The 20,920-nt window shown below is 40.7% G+C and overlaps 1 protein-coding gene across 1 annotated transcript in view; it reads left to right on the top strand.

The window, feature by feature from the left end:
• The window catches only part of stx8 (syntaxin 8), a 179,508-nt gene extending 164,293 nt beyond the window's left edge, over positions 1-15,215 (top strand). The window contains exon 8 of the mRNA XM_078225517.1: positions 14,132-15,215. Within this exon, the coding sequence (XP_078081643.1) occupies positions 14,132-14,199 (68 nt within the window). The 3' untranslated portion in view covers positions 14,200-15,215. The remainder of the gene's footprint in view (positions 1-14,131) is intronic.
• The last annotated feature ends 5,705 nt before the right edge of the window (positions 15,216-20,920 follow it).

The following is a 20,920-nucleotide window of genomic DNA, read 5'->3' as shown; positions in this document are numbered from 1 at the left end:
ATATATGCTAGATTCTCAGTGGCTGCATCTATTGTCCTTCGCTTTAATGAGCTGTTTTCTGGATGTCATAAGCCCTCACTACTCTGGCTATGGTCAATGGTGCTTTCTCTTCTTCAGTGCTGCTCCCTTCTTTTCCTCCTTGAAGACTCTGTGAAGCTCCTAAACTTGAATAAAAGAAAGGACAAGCATCAGCATTTGGAGTCATAAACAAGCAAAGAAGGATAAGCTGCTTCTCAAAGCCTCAACATTTAGATGTCTGTGTGAGGGTGAGATTTAAGTGAGAAGGGAATGAGGGAAAAATAATTTAGCCTCAGCAGCTGCCGCACTTCTTGTGTCCCCTGCCTCTCTTAATGAAGGCGTACGGCGTACTAGCCTTCATTAATCGAGGGATTGAGTTTAGGAGTCGGGAGATAATGCTGCAGCTTTATAGGACCCTGGTTAGACCCCACTTGGAGTACTGCGCGCAGTTCTGGTCACCTCATTACAGGAAAGATGTTGAAGCCATTGAAAGGGTGCAGAGGAGATTTACAAGGATGTTGCCTGGATTGGGGGGCATGCCTTATGAGGATAGGTTGAGGGAGCTTGGTCTCTTCTCCCTGGAGAGATGAAGGATGAGAGGTGACCTGATAGAGGTTTACAAGATGTTGAGAGGTCTGGATAGGGTAGACTCTCAGAGGCTATTTCCAAGGGCTGAAATGGTTGCTACGAGAGGACACAGGTTTAAGGTGCTGGGGGGTAGGTACAGAGGAGATGTCAGGGGTAAGTTTTTCACTCAGAGGGTGGTGGGTGAGTGGAATCGGCTGACGTCAGTGGTGGTGGAGGCAAACTCGTTGGGGTCTTTTAAGAGACTTCTGGATGAGTACATGGGATTTAATGGGATTGAGGGCTATAGATAGGCCTAGAGGTAGGGATATGATCGGCGCAACTTGTGGGCCGAAGGGCCTGTTTGTGCTGTGGCTTTCTATGTTCTATGTTCTATGTTCTCTGATGTCTATGAGCTGCCTCTCAAGTAGGGATAGCACATAAATGAACAACAGCGCAATTCCTGAGGTTGCCTGTACCCTGTTAAAGTGTAGGAGCTTTCCCTGAAAGATAGTGTATCAATATTCGAGCAGTGAGAAGTTTTGAGCACATGCATTCCAGGAGAGATTGGCTGGTGATGGCGTGTGAAAGATGGCAGGGGTGTAAGGAGGTGAAGGAAGTAACAGTGAGGGAAGTAATTGGTACATAGCTCTGCAGTAGGTGGAATATGCTGCAGTGATTCCAGGAAAGTCCTGTTAACTTGGGGAGAGAGGCTTGTAAGTGCTCAGACAACAATTATTGCAAGACTAAGCAGAGAGATGTGAGTTAGGAGGCCCATCTTTGTTGGCCCTGTGAGGTCATGAAACTTTTAGTTACATTACAACCATATCCTGGGGGGATGACCCAGGGGGTTAGGGTGTGAAGCTTTTGGCGCTGATCTGTTCCACCTCTGCCCACTTGAGCCAGACAACTTTCCTTGATATCTTTTGGACATCTGCTGACAGAAATTGTCCATCGTCCTGCTGACCTCCACCACGAATGCCTCCAATGCAATTTCAAAAAATGGGGTGTCCTTGTGACTTTTCCTGTGCTTTTCATTATTGACAATCTTCAGTTACATTTACCTGTAGTCAAAGTGCACCTTCCTTTTAAGTAGCTCCGACTGCCTCTCAGAAGGGTCATCTCATTATATTCCAAGTATAACATGACCTTTAGCTTGCATTGTGAGCTAGCAGTCAATAATTATTTGAGTAGATTAGAGGGACCAACTTTGGACCTTAGTTGTGTGCACATTGTTGGAAATGTTTAAAGCAGTTTCTACCCTCTATTTGTTAAATTGCCCTTAAAGGACAATTACCTGAGAGAAAACTCTTGGTGACATTATATCAGTTGACTGGACATGGAAATGAAAACAATATACACTTTTTAATGCACAAATACTACCTTTACCATGATGACGATCATGTTCATTTGTATTATTCTCATTTTTTTTGTCTTTTTCCCTTTTTGCCTTTTGTACTATATTATGTAATTTGTATTTTGTCTGCAAAATCTTGAGCAGCAGATTTTTTTTTCTGGTGTTTCCCCATTGATGAAAACACGGACACTTGCACCAGTCCAGCATTTCCTAGTCCATAATCGCCAATTAGGATTATTGCCAATTCTTTGGGTAACCTGGCATTATGCTATTACCTGTTGATAGATGGATGCAAATTGCCACGGTTGTTGCAAATCTTAAACCTCATAAATACAAAATTTAGATTTGGATGATTCAGTTGCAGAGTTGAGGTTCTGGAACTCTGCATCCAACTTCACAAGTGTGTTGTTTCCCAATGTCTGGTAAAATGTACCACTTGTCATTTTTATCCCACAATGGATGTATGCATTTATCATTGCCTTAATGACAGTGGTTCCTAAATAGGGTCCGTACGGTTAAGGCACAACATACTGCTTACATCGGGTTCAAATCCCACCTCGGCAGATGGTGGAATTTGAGTTCAATTTTTAAAAATCTGGAATTAAGAATGATGACCATGAAACAATTGTTGGTTGTCGGGAAAAAACCCATCTGGTTCACTTATGTCCTTTAGGGAAGGAAATCTGCCATCCTTACCTGGTCTGGCCTACATGTGACTCAAGAGCCACAGCAATCTGGTTGACTCTCAACTGCCCTTGGGCAACTAGGTATGGGCAATAAATGCTGGCCAGCCAGCGACACCCATGTTCCATGAATGTATAACAAAAAACATTAGGACATGGGGCGGCACGGTAGCACAGTGGTTAGCACTGCTGCTTCACAGCTCCAGGAACCTGGGTTCGATTCCCGGCTTGGGTCACTGTCTGTGTGGAGTTTGCGCATTCTCCTCGTGTCTGCGTGGGTTTCCTCCGGGTGCTCCGGTTTCCTCCCACAGTCCAAAGATGTGCGGGTTAGGTTGACTGGCCATGCTAAAAATTGTCCTTAGTGTCCTGAGATGCGTAGGTTAGAGGGATTAGTGGGTAAATATGTAGGGATATGGGGGTAGGGCCTGGGTGGCATTGTGGTCGGTGCAGACTCGATGGGCCAAATGGCCTCTTTCTGTGCTGTAGGATTTCTATGATTCTATGTTGTGGTTGCAGTTAAGAAGATGGAAATGCATTTGGGGGTTTACTGAAACATGTGTTTTCTTTGTGCTGTTTCATTGTTTAGTTTTAAGTGAATCTTTTACTTATACATATAGTTAACTTTCAATTTTTTTGAGAAAACTTCAGAAACAAAGATTAAAATTGATTGATAATCACCTTTTTTAATGTGTGATTCTACTAGTCATGCCAATATTTTTTCCAAGAATACAGCTGCAGTTGCGTCGATAGGGGAACAGTGTCCACGAGGACAAAGTGACTATTAAAAGACTATTTTGGAAAACAATCATGAATTATCTCATTCATTTTGACTGGGAGCAAATGTTGCAGTCGGAGAACTGTATGAACCCTGAGAAACCAATGAGGTGTAGTCAAGGATTGCTTTGTGATTTAATAAAGTGATTTTAAAGCAGAGATGAATTAGTAGCATTTCATGTATGCAATTTGATGCCATTGGCTTGTAACATTGAGGGTGGCAGAAGTGGAGCGGCGGAGGGGTGGGGGGGAGATGCTGCTGATGAATAAATGGTCAGTCACATGGATCAAGTCTCAATACTGTTGAGTCTATTAATGATATTTTATTGTGTAGAACGACACTATGGACTGCAGGTATTTGTTTTATTAACCTGAAGTACAAAGCTATTGTTTGTATTGACAATTTAGAAACTAGAACATTTTTTGAGCATATTGCTTTGTGAAATTGCGGATCTGGTTACTAAAGATGTGCTTTTGAGATCACCCTGGCAAAACCTGCCTGCAGTCATAAAATTGACAACAGTTCAAATGAGCACGAACAATATAGTTGTTGTTCAAGCAGTTATTACTCGCTTCCACGCTGCAAAAGTGAAGGGGGAAGCGAATGGTGAAGTGGCAGCTTATGGTCATCCGAATCATTTTATTGCAATGGATGACTGTTTCTCACAAGCAGGACTCTTCCCCTTTTCATTTTTTCTCCTCAACAAATTAGCCATCCATTAATGTCAACATAATCCAGTAAAAACGATGGCCAACTGCAGTTATCATGAATATAGTAAATATCAACACGAATTCCCCTGCACTTAAATTGTAAAGCACCTGACTCAGGTCAAAGAACAATACAGCACAGGAACAGGCTCTTTGGTCCACCAAGCTTGCACCGATTCCGAATCTTTATTTAGACCCACTACTTATTGCCCATATGCGGTTTTTATCCCTCTGTTCGCCTCCCGTTCATATGTTTATCAAGATACGCCTTGAATGTTGCTAACGTGCCTGCATCCACCACCTCCACTGGCAGTGCATTCCCGGCATCCACCATCCTCTGTGTGAAAAACCTTCCCCAGACGTCTCCCTCAGTTCTCCCCGCCCGCCCCCCCCCCCCCCACCTTGAATCTGTGCCCTCTTTTAGGTGACCTTTCCACCCTGGGAAAAAGCCTCTGACTATCCACTCTGTCTATGCCTCTCATAATTTTGTAGACATCTACCATGTCGTCCCTCAGCCTCCGTCTTTCCAGTGAAAACAATCTGACTTTATCTAAACTCTCTTCATACCTAAAACCCTCCAGAGCAGACAACATCCTGGTAAACCTTCTTTTCATCCTCTCTGAAGCATCCACATCCTTCTGGTAACGTGGCAACTAGAACTGCATGCAATATTCCAAATGTGGTCTCACCAAAATTTTATACAGCTGTAACATAACTTGCCAACTTTTATACTCGATGCCCCGGTCGATGAAGGCAAGTGTGCTGTATGCTTTCTTGACCACCTTATCCACCTATGTTGCCACTTTCAGGGATCTGCGGACCTGTACCCCCAGATCCCTCTGTATGTCAGTGCTCCTAAGGGTTCTGCCATTTACTGAATAATTCGCACCTGAATGTGATTTTCCAAAATGCATCACCTTGCATTTATCTGAATTAAACTCCAACTGCCATTTCTCTGCCCAAGTCAGGAAATGAAGCCCGTCCCTGGTTCTCGCAGCCAGGTGTAAAAGGCGTGGAGTAAAGGAAGACATGCCCCTTTTTTTTTACAGGAGAGGGAGTCGGAAACGGGGTGTGAGGTGGTGATCCGACATCAATAAGTTGGGAATGTGGGTCAGAGGTGTGGGGTCAGGTCAGTTGCGGGGGAGGTGGTTGTTCAAGCCTGGTGGGGGTCAAGTTGAGGGTGAGGAATCCCATGGGGGGGGGGGGGAGACAGTTCCCCTTGGGGTGTTTGAGGGGGAGCAGTGTTGGAAGAGGTTACAAAAATAATGAAGAGTGATGCCACGAAGAGAGTTAAATAAAGCCAGGCATAAGAATTTGAAATTTGAGTCATTGGGTGACCAGGCATCAAAGTATATCAGCGCAAACAGAGGTAATAAGGGAGCAGCACTTAGTGCAGGTAGAATACAAGCAGCAGAGTTTTGGACAAACCTTGTTTGCAAAGGGCTGGACATAAAGCTGATCATGAGAACATTGAGGTAGTTGAATTGAAAACAGAAACTGCTGGAAAATCTCAAGAGGTTTGGCAGCATCTGTGGAGAGAGAAACAGAGTTAACGTTTTGAGTCCAATATGATTCTTAGGAAGACTTGAGTCATATTGGATTTGAAATGTTAACTCTTTTTCTTTCTCCACAGATGCTGCCAGACTTGCTGATTTTTTTCCAGCAAGTTCTGTTCTGTTTTTATTTCACATCTCCAGCATCTATAGTGTTTTGCTTTTATTTTATTGCGACAGTTGAGTCTGGAAGCGGCAAAGATTTGGGTGAGGTTTTCATGAGCCAATGAGTGGAGACAAACAATGTGAACATAAATGTTCTTTGTAATGGAGAGGCATGACAATAAACATTCAGCACAAAGTTGGAGAGGATGCTGAACTGGCAAATGGTCTGGAGAAACCTGAGACAGTGGCCAGGACAGGGGAATGGAATCAGTGAGGAGGATAAGGAGTTGTGTTACAATCTAACGATCGTTACTTTCCTGTTCTCTTGACATTTGCCAGAGGAAGTTGTGACTCATCCACAACTGATGTCAAACAAGCAACCTGACAACAGTGGGGAGGTTGAATGAGATTTAATGAAGAGGAAGAGCCGGATGTCGTCAGCACACGTGGAAGCTGACCCCATGTTTGTGGATAATGTTGCCAAAGGACGGCATGTGGGTGAGGATATAAAATGATATGGATCCTTGGGGGACACCAAAGATAATGGTGCAGGGCCCAAAAGAGAAGGCATTGCTTAGAGGCACTCTGACTATCAAGAGTATGTAAGAGTGGAACCATAAGGACTATTCCACTGAGCTGGACGTTAAAGGAGGATGATGTGGTTAACCATGTCAGCCTCTCTTAAGGGAACTGAAATGCGTCATGGGCACTTTTACAGTCGATGTCATTTGTGACTTTGGTTAACGCAGTTTATGCTGATGTTGCAGAGGTGGAAACCTGATCTGAAAGATTCAGAGAGTTACTATAAAGAGGGACATGAATTTAGTAGGCAACAGCACATTCATGAACTTGAAAAGGGAGAGGAAATTGGGAACGCAGCATTAGTTTGCAAGGACATAGAAGTGAAGGTTTTTTTTGATGAGTGGTGATGGCTGTAGTTTTGAAAGGAAGTGTACTGTATCTGAGCCGTTTACAGTGCTAACCAACATGAGGGCCAGGAAGAAGAGGTGGATGGTTAGCAATTTAGTGAGAATGGGGTTGTGAGCAGAAAGTGGATCCCACAGTCAAGATGAGAAAGAATCAGAGAAAGAATTGTGCCAAATGAGAGCAGGTCGCAGACAAATTCTGAGAAATATATGAAGACAATAGAAAATCTGGGAGACAAACAGAGAATAAAAGAACTGAAGATGAACAAAGATGGAAGGAGAAAGAAGTCAAATATAAAGATGTTAACATAAATATAATTTTCTAAATTTTGTTCGTGAACAATGTATAATGCCACTGCCATTGTAATAGATCAAGTCTCATTTTATGATCGATTTGCACAGTATAAGCAATGTTACTGGATATTTTCACAAGTCAGTAATGTTTACACCACTTTAATGGAATAGACACAACATTGAACATGGAAGTTAAAATGTACCGAGTTAATTTAGTATTTAGTTACAAATATATTTACATTAAAGTGCATTTTTAAATTCAATATTTTAAAAAAGAGATTTTCCACATCTCAAAAATCTATTAGCTTGTTTCTGTATTTTGAACTGTAAAATCTTTTAGTGTAACTTTATGACTGCACAACTCAGCATAATGATTGGCAATCCAGTGTAATTTTACACTGGTATAGTTAATGTTTGATACTATGGTAGCTAGCACATTGGTTCAGTGCTCCAGCAAGCAACACCTCGTAGAAAGACACGGGTTCAAGCCTGTAGCTCCGACCATGTGAGTTTGCAGTCACTACCTTGCTGCTGTTCAGCGACCTGACACTGCCCCACAGTAGTAAGGGCCAAGGGACATTTTCACCATCAAAACTGCTGCCATACATGTAAGAAATGGTTAAAGAGCAGAATTGTAAGAAGCTCTCAGCTAAGCCCCAAAGCCATGAGAGGAAAAGTGTCCTTTACATAATATGATTAGAAATAGGACTTTGCATGTTTTGGTCCTGCTACACTGCTCTCTGGTGGTATAATTTAGTTTTAATGTTTGAATCACTCAACTGCATGGTAGGAATCTTGATTGGGTGGATTTTCTTTTGTGGACAGAAGTTTTTGTACCAAGCTTTGGGGGTGGGAGGTGCATTGGGGGATGACCACTCACAAGGAGTTGGAAGCAGCAAGTGCTGGGGAGAAAAGTGGTGAACATTGTTAATGATATGGAAAGATGGGATTGGTCGACTAAACAGGGATGTAAAATGCAGAAGAGGGATTGTCCATCTCCAGCTCATACTGGTGGAAAATTGAACAACATTTTATAATTGCAATCTCTTTGACATACACAGAGCAGCATAAATGTAACACATTGATATGTATTGGAAGTTGTAATTTACTGGGATTTTTGGTGCCAACATGACTGAAACACAGTTACTATCATGTCATTATACATTCATTGTGGTTAAGTGTTGATGTGTCATTAACTTGTATTAAATATTTACTTCGCAGCTAACATGGGCTTAAATATTTGTGTGACTCGATGTGAATGCAATTACACCTCATAACGTTGAGGTTTTTTTGCCAGATTGCACATGCAGGTTCATCAAATCTGTTGGATTATTAACCAGAGATCAACCTGTGTCAAGGGTGTTAATCTCTTACTTTAGGAAATACAATACTGGAGATTTCAAAGAATTCTATCAGGTATTAAATGAACAACCAAGAATCAAAAATTGCATGACAAAGTCGAAGACATGACCCTGAAGTGCATTCATTTGAACGATAGAACACTCAAAAATCCTCCAAATGGTGAATTACTCATGTAATAGTGCTGTCATGGAATAAAGTGAAGCCCAAAGACTTCTTCGTTGGGAATCAGTAAATCAAAAAATATCAACAAAACTCCTTTAAGCACGTTTGTCAGTAATGGTGTAGTATGGGCAGAACCCAAGGGACATGGTTGTCTACATAGTTTTGCAGTGACATGGGGTATTTGGAGAAGGGAAACAAAGCATTAATTAATTGAAATGCCTGAAACGTTTCTGATAGTTTCAAACTAATACAGCATGATTTGTTTCAAGAGCTTTGGTGCATTGATTGTGTCTTAAAGGTGCTCGGTTTCTCCTACCTTTAACCGTACTTGGAAAGCTTCTGCCCTGATGGCGCGCGGAGTCCAAGGAACATAATATAGGAGGAGTGTCAGTTTCTGGTTATGCCAAGACTAACTGTAAATAGAGATAATTATATAATTACAGTTATTGCACTGAAAAGAGATGCAAAAGGCATATTGAATTGCCTAAAATAGCTGTCCCGCTTAATACTTTGTAAGTGTTGCCTTTCTAATTGCTGGAAACAGTTATGGGAGATTGTATGCTTCTTGAAATTCTGTCCAACCCTCCAGTATTCAGTTGACGTTAAGGTTGAGGATAGTTTAGATTATAGTTTCTGGCTGTCAGTGAATAAATACAACCTATAACTATTATTCCAACTATATAATTTGTTTTCTGTTGCTAACAAGGCATTGTTTATTTTAAAGTACGCTGTAAAGTGGAGCCCACTTCAGGTTTTGCTGTTTTCTGATGAGGAGTTGTCTGTTGTTTTGCACAGAATAAATGATAGAGTGGGAGGGTGTGAGAAGCCATGAATACTTTCAGCTGTATTGGTGGATTAACCATAGAAAATCGTGAGGACCCAGCAACAGTGGCACATTTAAAAAATAAAAATTTATGTACCACAGACCTGAATGATGCTTTGTTTCTGGTGATGTTAAGTGGGCAAATGCAGTGTGTTGAGCACGCTATTATATGTAGGTGGGCAGATTAACTTGCTTTGCTGATCTGTGTGATACATTAATGTGGGCAGGGAGATGAGAATTTATTTTTAGAATAATTATGCAAACACCGCTGTTGAGAAGATAATGACCCAATTTTCCAAGGAGCACCAATCACCATCAGATTTCCATTCCACCCTTACTTTTCTTGCACCAAGATGGACTTCTGCATTTCTGAACTGAAATTTTGAATCGGGCACTTCTGAAATGTGGAGCTTACCTATTCTGGAAACCTGCCTTTGTGGAGCAAGATCGGCAGGGGTGACCAAACCCTACCCCCTTTTTATGGCACTAACTGCCATATTATGTTAAGTAGAGAGTTTAAAAGTCCCAAGGCTTCTTTGGGAAGCTCCAGAGAGAAGATAAGTGTGTCAGGTGAGTGGGTGAAGGGAGTAGGTGGCAGGTGGGTAGGTTGGAGTTAGGGTGGCAGGTGGGTGGGTGAGGAGAGAGGATGGCAAGTGGGTGGGTGTGGGGTAGGGTGGCAGGTGGTAAGAGTATAGCCTGGCAGGTGGGTGGATGAACTGGTAAGGTGGCTCAGAAGTTGGGGGGAGTAGAGTGGTTGGATGGGGTTTGGCAGGTGGTCTGGTAGTTGGGCCAGGGATAGTCAGGTGGTCACGGAGGTGGTGTGGGTAGTGGGGGTGGGGGGGCAAGGTGTCTCGGGCGTGGGTGGTAGATGGGGTGACCAATGGGAGTTGGGGGCTCAGTAACATAGGCTACCCAAGAGTTAGAACTAGACTGAATCCTTCTAACTTTTACCTGGGTAACTATTTTGCTAAGTGAGTCAAAACCATCCGAAGTATCCGATTCCGTAACTCATGAGTTTCAGATGGTTCCAGGCACAGGGAAGTTGCCCATCTGAACTTCCAAACTTTTCGTAGTCTGGGGTACCAAGACCCAGAGATCAGGAACTCTGGACCAATATTTTACAGGGAAATCTACAAAGCAATGCTGCAATGCATTGTTTGTTACATGAGAAGGAGTTAGACTGTGCTTCAATTGGTAAATATAGCTTCTGGATTTTGTAATGTTTTAAAAACTTCCTTGAAAGACAGTCTTACAGCACTGTCAATTATTTATTTGTACAACATGGATTCAAAGTGTAAATTCATAGAGTGTAAGGTAGTAAGAAAGTGTAACAGTTTTTTAAAAATGTAAAGCTACTCAGACTTTGAAGGATGCTGTGGAAATCAGTATTGTCTGGGAAGTGTTGGAAAGAGCTCGATTGAAAGGAAATGTTTTGGAGGAACTAAAGAGAAGCTGAAATTTAATAAAAAGCTGACATTTTACTGATGGATATGATTAGTTGTGGTGATGGACTGGAGGGTAGCCATACCTGGTACTGGAGTTTTCTCGAACAGGTTTTAGAATTCTATCCATGGAATCTGTCAAATAAAGAATAAAATGTGAAGTGGGCTTTAAGCTGCTTGACAAATTCAGTATCGTCCTAAACTGAGAAGAAAATGTTACTTGCAATTATCGGTATTTTAGGTAGTATTTCCCACCCCTTTCCTGTACTCAGTCTCCCTGCCCAAAACACTTTTAGCTAACTCTGAAGTTTGACAGATGACCTGTTCCTGAGTCTCTACCAATTCATTCTAAAATCCCTGCAGGGGACAGCACAAGTGCAGCATGTCAAACGAGCCATGTACTCATGACTTGGTAACATACATGAAGGCAGTTTGTATTGGGGAATAATTGCATCGGAGGATAACAAAATATCGGAACGGACTGTGCACGCTCCAGCAACCAATATGTTTTTTTTCATAAAATGGTGATTTCATATGCTGTACACATAATTATGCTAAAAAGTAGTGCCACAGTCCTATCCATCCTTGCTTTGTGCCTCACCGGTAGCGTGGCCTCCTCTTTTTTTTGTCCTGTTTCTGGTTTGATCCACCAACAGTCGCTCTTTGTTTACTGGGCATACGGCATGGGTGAGCTGCAATTTAATTGTCCTCCATCACTGAACCCTTGTCCCATTGATAACCCATACAGCTAATACTTTCAATGCCTGCACTATTTGTTTTCTGCAGATTTTGTCCCCGCCGATTGTTTAACTTATCAGCAGTCTGGCCGCGGGTCACAAAATAACCAAACCATGGTGTAAAAGATAGTTCATCCAATCACCTTTATGTTTTTGGTAGCCATTCTCGCACATTCAGTCTTTGTTTGTGTGCAGCCAACCCAACGCTTTCCTCATTGTTTTCCACCTTTTCAGTATGCAAGTTTATTTAGGGAGACCAGGTGTGCAGTTATTTCCATTTGCTTTTTCTTGTCTTTTTCGGAGGAATGGAGGGTTTGTGTAACCTTTAAGTTTTTTTGCCTGCATATTTGAATGCCTGCCTTCAGAATACTTGAAACAGCCACCCTTCTCCCCGCATCCTTATTTGTAGTTTTGCACACATTTAGGCGCAGTCTCCTCACAGGCATGCATTTTGTAAAACAGAAATTGAGCAAATTGTAAACATTTTGTCAAGCTCTTGTAATTTGGGTTCTTCAATTTTTGCATCGAGCTCCCGTTTTCACACTCCATTTTTGTTTGAATTCCCAGGTAGTTTTCAGTGTTCTGAAGGCTTTCTGTTGAAAGCTGGGGGCAGGAGAAACGGACACTATATTTTCCAAGAGAGAATTGGGGAGAAAAATACATTTCTGCAAATGGCACGTTTATTCATTTCGTTCATTTTTTATTAGCTTTATTTCTGTTGTATGGATATTTTCTATTGGGGGAGGCGGAGACATAGTGGTATTGTCACTGGACGAGTAATCCAGGCACCCCTGGAAATGCTCTGGGGACCCGGGTTCGATTAGCAGATGGTGAAATTTGAATTCAATCAAAATCTTGAATTAAAATCTAATGATGACCATGAAACCATTGTTGATTGTTGTAAAGAAGCCCATCTGGTTTACTAATGCCCTTTAGGAAAGGAAATCCGCCATCTTTACCTGGTCTGGCCTACACGTGACTCCAGAGCCACAGCAACATGGTTGACTCTTAAATGCCCTCTGAAAATGGCCTAGCAAGCCATTCAGTTCAAGGGCAAATGACACCCGCGTCCCATAAATGAACAAAAAATAAAATGGTCGATAGTGTGGAGAGGGCTGAAAGAGCACCATACAGATCATACCAGGCGCCATCCCTGTATCTAAGCGAGAGGCATGCAAAATCAGATTATTTTCCACCATACAGTTTGTGCTTGCAATGATGTTTGTTCCTTCTTATTCATCTGTGGACTGGATTGCAAAGATGTGAAAGAACAGTTGGTCCCTTTACTTTGTGACTCTGGTAAACATCCTCACATTTTATCTCCATTTATGGACTGCATTGTGGCTCCCTCACAAGAAGGAGAAGAAAATATCATGATGGTGACCCACCATCAGCCAATTGTAATGACTGCTTTGTGATACCACCTCAATGGGAATTCTAAAATACATTTAGTCACTTGTAAGTGTACATTTTTGTCGATGTTCATCGATTCTCCCTGAATTTTAGAATTTTATTCTTTAGGGTGATAAACACTAAATCTTGACTATGATTGCCATCACAAAATTCTGGAAAGATAATTTGGGCAGTGTAACTTATTTCTGACATGCAAAGTATTTTAATTGAGCATCAATATTTATAAATGTTTCAAAGAATGTAAAATATGTTGACGCAATTCCCGAACAATAGTAAACCGAAATCATGACATAAATATTGGTTTAATGGCATTGATATTTCACTGAAAAGGTACAGATGTCATTACTTTGTTCCCAGTTTATGGTGCAAGTATGTCAGCAAATGACATAATTTTATGATTCATCACTCTCAATCTTGCAATATTCATTTGGCCCAATCTAAAAGTTGATTACTTTGCCCCGTTCCCCAAATTATGTTAAGACAGATTGTCAAGCAGAAGTCACTGAAAAAGCAGAAAGTTATAAATTGGAAGTCAATGGGACTGGAGTTTAAACATGTTGAAGAAACAATTTCTGTTTAATTGAACCATCTTTTTAGCTGTTGTCGTTAGTGGTCCTGGATGGCACGGTAGCACAGTGGTTAGCAGTGCTGCTTCACAGCGCCAGGGACTCAGGTCCGATTCCCGGCTTGGGCCACTTCCTGTGTGGAGTTTGCATGTTCTCCCCGTGTCTGCGTGTGTTCCCTCCGGGTGCTCCGGTTTCTTCCCACATTCTGAAAGACATGCTGGTTAGGTGCATTGACCCGGACTGCGGTGACGAGGGGAATTTCACAGTAACTTCATTGCAGTGTTAATGTAAGCCTTACTTGTGACTAATAAATAAACTTTAAAAAAACTTGGGATGAAAAAGTTGGCATGAAAATATGTTTACAAGTCTCCAAGTCAGTTTGTGCAATCTTGTAGTCATAGGCTTGTTATGTTTTTGTATAAAATTGGAAATTGGTTTACAGATTGCAACAATGTCGCAATGAACTCGTGCAGTTTTTATTACGAGTCTTTTGTGACAGTCACAAAGGGGAGATAATGACTGTTAGGTGCAGCGACTTTCATGCAGTTTGGATTAGGTGTTGTGCTTTTTGAAATTGTAAAATAATGCCTTCTGTTGAATATATGTAATCAAATATAAATGAATGATCTTTTCTTTTATTGTAGGAATGCTGGTGGTTATTGTATTGCTGCTGATTGCCATTGTTGTGGTTGCTGTCTGGCCAACGAGTTAATGAAGCAATGCCAGCACAAAACTACTGTCGTCGGCGAATATGGATTGGACGCTAAGACTGAGAAGTGAGCAACATGTTCTTCCCGAGATCACCGGGATGAGATTCGAATAAGTAGTCCTAATGCAGCAGCGGAATATGTTTTAATGTGTTTAATGTGCTATTCTATTGTCTGACACTTGGATTAAGTCAAGATTGAGACAAACTCATTTATCTCATTTCTTACAGTACAATTTCTATTTCTGATTTTATTTTCTGCCTTAAATTCAAAAATGAGGGTTGAAATTCCGAGTTGCTGAGTAATGCAGCATCTATGGCCTGTAACTAATAGCTTCTAGTTGTCTTAGAGTTCTGAGCATTTGCCTCTTACAGTTCCTCAATCTGCATGTACATATTCTTTTATCTTTAAAAAAAGTTGAGGAACACTCCAAATTTCAGCACTTTATATTTTTGGTTTAGCTTCAGCAAGGGAAGCAGTGTATATTGGTTAAATGCAGAAGATTGTTTAAATGAAGTAAACAGTTAACTAATAGCGTGCTTAAAACGGTTTTACTTTGTTTTGTTACTTCTGTTCTCTCATTCCCTTTTGCTGCATTTTCCGATTATAATTTTATTTCTGTTTAAATGAGGTGGCCGCGATTATTTAAAACCCTCAAACAGCCTTGTTCAATAAGGCAGTTTCTAATGGCTCACTCTATTGCTCTCCTTTCCCAGGGAAAATGCTTTTCTCATTGCCCGCGAGGTCAGTGAAGGGGCTCTTGGTAGGGCACGGGGAGTGTGTGCTATCTCACTGCCTGTAAACAGTGTTACTGTTCACACGCTTTCGTGAAATTGAAACTTGGAACAAATTGCATTCAGTGTGGAAATTCCAATCCAGCAGAGCCTAATTACAAACCAATTCTCTATAATTTGGTGACTTTTTATTGTCTTCGCTTTTACGTTATTATGCATTCAACTTTTATAAGCATTTAGCAAAAGTATTTGCAATAATGGCCAATAAATAAAATATTTTTCAACTATTTTTACTTGGTGTCATTTGTGTATAGTGGCTAACTTTGTCATATTATTCAAACTCAAGACTTGCAGAACACCAGTTTTAAATCTTTGGTTAAAATTCTTATTTTCTTTGTTAAAGACAGAGGTTTCTCACTGTGTTACCAAAGATACAGGGGCCACCCATTTATCTGTATGCAGTTTTTGAGATTCCTAGGCTTTTGCTAGGAAGCATAACTTCTGATTATAAGGAATTTGGCAACATTCGCAAAACTCTTTTTTTTCTTCTTCAAAGCTGACCCAGACAGTGTTCAACATTCTTGCAGGCTAAAGCAAACTTTGAACTGTTTTCCTGGGCTGAGGACAACGGTGAGAATTTAAGGTGGCCTCAGAAGTTTGGCCCATCTGTTTACCTATTTAAGAGCCTACAAGAAAATGTGAACAAAGAGCAAGCAGCTTCTCTGACTGAAGCGGATTCTGCTCCCAGCACGCACACCTCTGATTTGTGCTTTCTTAAATAAAAGGCGGGGGAGGAGGGGGGGTTCATCCTTGCAAAATACAAAAGGATAGCAACAATGGATGATTTATCAGGGAGTAAATTTTAATTGAGGATAAGGCAGCCTGAGTAAATCAGTTCAGTTATACCATTTGGCCTCAGTCGTGACGAATCTACTTACTTCATTTTAATTTGCTTGGTGTTTTGATTGTCATCGTACAGATAGGAATGTACTTATTTACGTAAGTTTCAGAAAATGAACAGTAAATTAGTTTGGTCGGTAAAAATTAAAATTTAATAATTGTATTTCCTTTATCCTGCTCTGCCACCCGGCCACCATCACTGAACCGGGGTTATGTTGGAACGTTTTGAGTGATTTATGTGGATGGTAAAATAGTTTAGGGTAGCTTTTTAAGCAAACCTTTATTTCTTGACGTTGGGTGGAAAACACATATTTGTTAAATCATTTGAGACCTATGAGAGGCTTAACTGAAAATGTTGTGGAATCTTTCAAATTATTTCCCTGTCTATTATCATATTGAAACTTTCTCAAATTGGAGTTAATTCCTGTTTGTTTGTTGCTTGAGATATCTTCTAAATGGGATTTTAGAAACATTTTGTCTGATTTGAATATGACAATTGCTCTCTCCTGTGAGGCTAACAATACCATTACAAAAGAATTTCTGAAAATGAATTATCATTGTTACTATATGAGGTCACGAGAGAACAATTAGTGTACTAGCGATAATCTGAAAATCAGGTAACACCCTGTAAAACTACAATGTAGTTTAAATAGAATCCCTACAGTGCAGAAAGAGGCCATCCGACCCATCGAGCCTACACCGACTACGAAAGAGCATCCCCCCCAAGCCCTCCCCTCTGCCTTTCCCCTTGCGTTTACGATGGCTAATCCACCTAACCTACACATCTTTGGACACTTTTTTTGATTTGATTTTATTATTGTCACATCTATTGGGATACAGTGAAAAGTATTATTTCTTACGCGCTATACAGACAAACATATCGTTTATAGAATACATAGGAGAGAAGGAAAGGAGAAAGTGCAGAATATAGTGCTACAGTCACAGCTAGGATGTGGAAAAAGATCAGCTTAATATATGGTAGGTCCATTCAAAAGTCTGATGGCAGCAGGGAAGAAGCTGTTCTTGAGGCGGTTGGTACATGATCTCAGACTTTTGTATCTTTTTCCCTGATAAAGAAGATGGCAGAATGTGTGTCTGGGGTGCATGGAGTCCTTGATTATGCTGGTTTGCGTGATGGACTGGGCTACATTCACAACCCGTTGTAGTTTCTTGCGGTTTTGGACAGAGCAGGAGCCATACCAAGCTGTGATACATCCGGAAAGGATGCTTTCTATGGTGCATCTGTAAAAATTGGTGAGAGTCATGGCAGACATGCCGAATTTCCCTAGCCTTGGTGGGCTTTCTTAAACATAGCATCGATGTGGGGGGACCAGGACAGGTTGTTGGTGATCTGGACACCTAGAAACATGAAGCTCTTGATCATTTCCACTTCACCACCATTGATATAGACAGGGGCATGTTTTCCACTATGTTTTCTGAAGCCGATGACTACCTCCCTCGTTTTACTGACATTGAGGGAGAGATTATTGTCATTGAACCATTTCACCAGATTCTCTTTCTCTTGGGGAACTTCAGTATGGCCAATCCACCCAACCTGCAAATCTTTGGACTGTGGGAGGAAACCCACGCAGACACACGGAGGCTCCACACAGTCACCCAAGGCCAGAATTGAACCTGGGTCCTTGGTGCTGTGAGGTAGCAACGCTAACTATTGTGCCAGCATGCTGCCCCTAATACTTAAGCAAATAAATTGTATTAGTTAATTAGATCTGCTGTGGTCAATATTTAAGCTGATGTAGTATAAGTTTCTACATCAGAATTTTAGTATAGGGCCTGGTCTTTTCCAGTGTGGGAATGAATTCTGCTTTATATTATTTCACCTGTTTTTTTTTTCCCTTTTTTACAATACGAGAATATGACAGTATAAATTGAGAACAAAAGTTAAAATCTTACATATTTTACCAAGGTGTAGACAGTGAAATTACCTAAACTAATTAACTTAGCAGTTTTACCTAAAAGAAACCAAGGGAACAAATTGTACCAAGCCAGATTGTACACTCAATCTATTCCTTTTTGCCCTCTTGGTTGCAAATTATCACGTGAAGCTGAATGGACCATGAATACAAAAGTTAAAAGAAGGTACAAAACAATTGTCCAAAGTTTTCAAATTTTATAGCTTGGCTAATTTTATTGGAAATTGGGCATTGCCAGGATATTTTTTCATCTTTCTAATTTTGTTCCCTCTAAATGACCTGTTCTGGAAGGCAACAACTCTAGCTCGAACTCCATGGACAAAGGTGGCTTTCCATTAGCTTAGCTAAATAGCTATTGATTGTGTATAAGGCTTGATACCCAAGACTGAAAGGAAGAATTGTTGTGGTCACAGTTTGTAGCAACGTAGTAACCATGTTCTGTTTGAATGCAGCCATGATGTCATTATACAAAGCAAACAAAAAAATCCTCCCCCAAAGTGTTAGTGTTTTTTGATCCATGTGGGCCATACAACCCAATCTGGCCCGAACACATGCCTTTCCAATAGGGGCCACTGGATGTCAACAACATACCCCTACCACCAAGAACCATCATTTGTCTGAAACCTTTAAAGTAGAAAGCGTCTTGCAGCATTTCACAGAAACATTAAGAAAGAAATAACAACTGCTTAGCCAAAGAAAGGAGGGGTGTCCAAAATCTTAGTCAATCTTAAGGAGGATTTCAAAGGAGGATGGGAAATGGAAGGTTTGTGGAGAGGGGGTGGGTGTGAGGCCTAGGCAGTTCGATAGGTCAAAATATCTCAAATAGTAAAATGTCAGCTGTACAGTTACATATGTCATATTTTGTGAAGTAATGGATTTTGCAGGATTTGTTGAAGGTGATAATGGAATTTTAGGATTCAGGTGACGTTTGATAAGCCGTTTAAGATTCTCTTTAGGATCTCTTAAATTTTTCCCAATTTTCCCATTTTACTCAACTTTCATTTCAGGCATTGGGCGGAATTTCCCCGTCCCGCCCGCCACGGGAATTGGAGCGGGCAGAGGGTGGACCGTGCAAAGGTCCATTGACCTCGGGCGGGACTTTCCAGTCTTGGAGTGCGCGCGGCTGGAAAATCTCACCCATTGACTTTTGCTGGGATATAATGTCAGTGACCCCAGGAATCTCAACTGGCTTGGCTCTCAACATGTGAACTCAAGATATGGTCAGTGGGCTATTTGGTTGTGAAACCGTTTGCCCAGCTGAAAGCAGCTAACTCCACTCAGACCAGCAACTGAAACCAGAGGGTTTTTTTCAGCTGTTAATCCACCTGTTGGTGACAGCTTTATTAACGTACAACAGTTTGACTTATTTCTCATCATCTATTAATCTACATGCATCCCATGTTGTTCCATTGACAAATGCAATACTATCTATCTAGGTGCAAAAGCAGCAATTAAAGGTCAAGCCATACCTGCAATGGTCCACTGTACCTCTCAACAGAATAGATTGCGTCCAAAACAAATTGCTTCCAGTTAATATTTAGTTCTAATAATATTAACAGGTTATTTATCTTTTAATATTTGACCCAGGTAACATTCCTGTAAATTTACCCCTCAATGTTTCTTCTGAGTTTTATGAAAGGAAAACACTTGTAAATCCTGCCTGGTACTGTCCTTTGTGAATTGCACAGGGACAGGTTACAGGACAACACATCCCTGGGTTCAGACAGTATTCATGAATTACTCAAGCTGCACTGTTGTCTTTGATGTTATATGAACCTGATCACTGCCTTTTAACACATTCTGGAGTATCAGTTGTCTTATGCACATAGCGCAGAGAGAATTTTAATCTTTCAAAAGACCTAGATTGTGCAACCTGGTTCTGTTGCTCGCAGGATTCCATTTCTTTCATTTTTTTTAGTGTGGTTTGCACCCTTTGTATGTCCAGAATTCACATCAAGAATAATCCACAGCAAGGACTATGTGGTATTGTTTACAAGACTTTATTCAACTGAATTCTGAATTTAATTCTATCAAGTGTGGGTGTTCAGCAGTTATAGTACATGTTCACATCTGGTTCAATTACAGCCATCTAACAACCAAAAAAAATCCACAAATTTTATGCGTAATTAAATATATTCATATATAATAATGATAATATATTAGTATGCATTGTAGGAAAACATTGCAAACTATGCAATGATCATAACTAAACAACATTTACAGTTCAACTTATTAACAGGTAAATGCAGAGCCCGACAGGTCTGTGTAACAGGGGAAAGAGTCAGAATAAAGTCTACGTTAGCTGGAGTATGGCTGAACTGATATAAAAGTCTTTATCCAGAACTACATTACATCAATATAAACACACTTCCAATTATGTCAGTCTTATAGTCATCATGCGCTAACTGCAACGGAGGTACCTTGATGATGTTTACCCTGTTACAAAACTCATTCATTTCTTTAGTACCTCTTATGTTTAGACTAAGAATTCAATTTTTATGCAGTATCTTGAAGTGGTAATATGTGACTGGTTTAATGTTAGTTTCTTCTACTTTATATTTTTTAGTCTGCTGCTGTGATTGATTAGAGACGGAGCTGTGCACACTTGTTAACAGGGTCACAGCAAAGGCAAGGGTCATATGTGCGACCTGAGTTGGTTGCTTGATGGAGATACTGATCAGCAAGGTTGAGATGTCACCTTGCCCCAATGGAACTGGAATTGGTCACTGGAACAAGCAGTAAATCATTGCCTGTAATCATCTACACAGTTACAAAAAGATGTAGGTGTGAAGTTTACTGTGTAGGCGATGGATCAGAACCAACAGGCCTGTCGGGTGTGGGAAGAGGAATCAGGTACATCCCCTAGTTGTAGTCGTAACAAAAAAGTTATATTTCCTGTCGAGAGGACTTTCAAATCTATCCAAGGCTTTTAACGAAGTACTAACTATACAAATAGAAACTTTAATGAATTTGACTATATGTTAAGGTTTTGAAGAGGGATACAAGAACCAAGTGTCAGTGAATTTACTTTATTTTTCTGTTCTTGTGCGGTGATTCTGTGAACCTGTAACAGAATTCATTTGAAAAGAAAATATAGCTTTATTTCAGTAGCGTTATACTGAAAGCGTTTTTTTTTCTCTATTTAAAAGATTTTTTTT

Source organism: Mustelus asterias, chromosome 12, assembly GCF_964213995.1.
Source record: "Mustelus asterias chromosome 12, sMusAst1.hap1.1, whole genome shotgun sequence".
In the NCBI taxonomy this organism is placed as follows: domain Eukaryota; kingdom Metazoa; phylum Chordata; class Chondrichthyes; order Carcharhiniformes; family Triakidae; genus Mustelus; species Mustelus asterias.
Note: the sequence above shows the minus strand (reverse complement) of the source record. Positions and strands in the feature narration are given on the sequence as shown.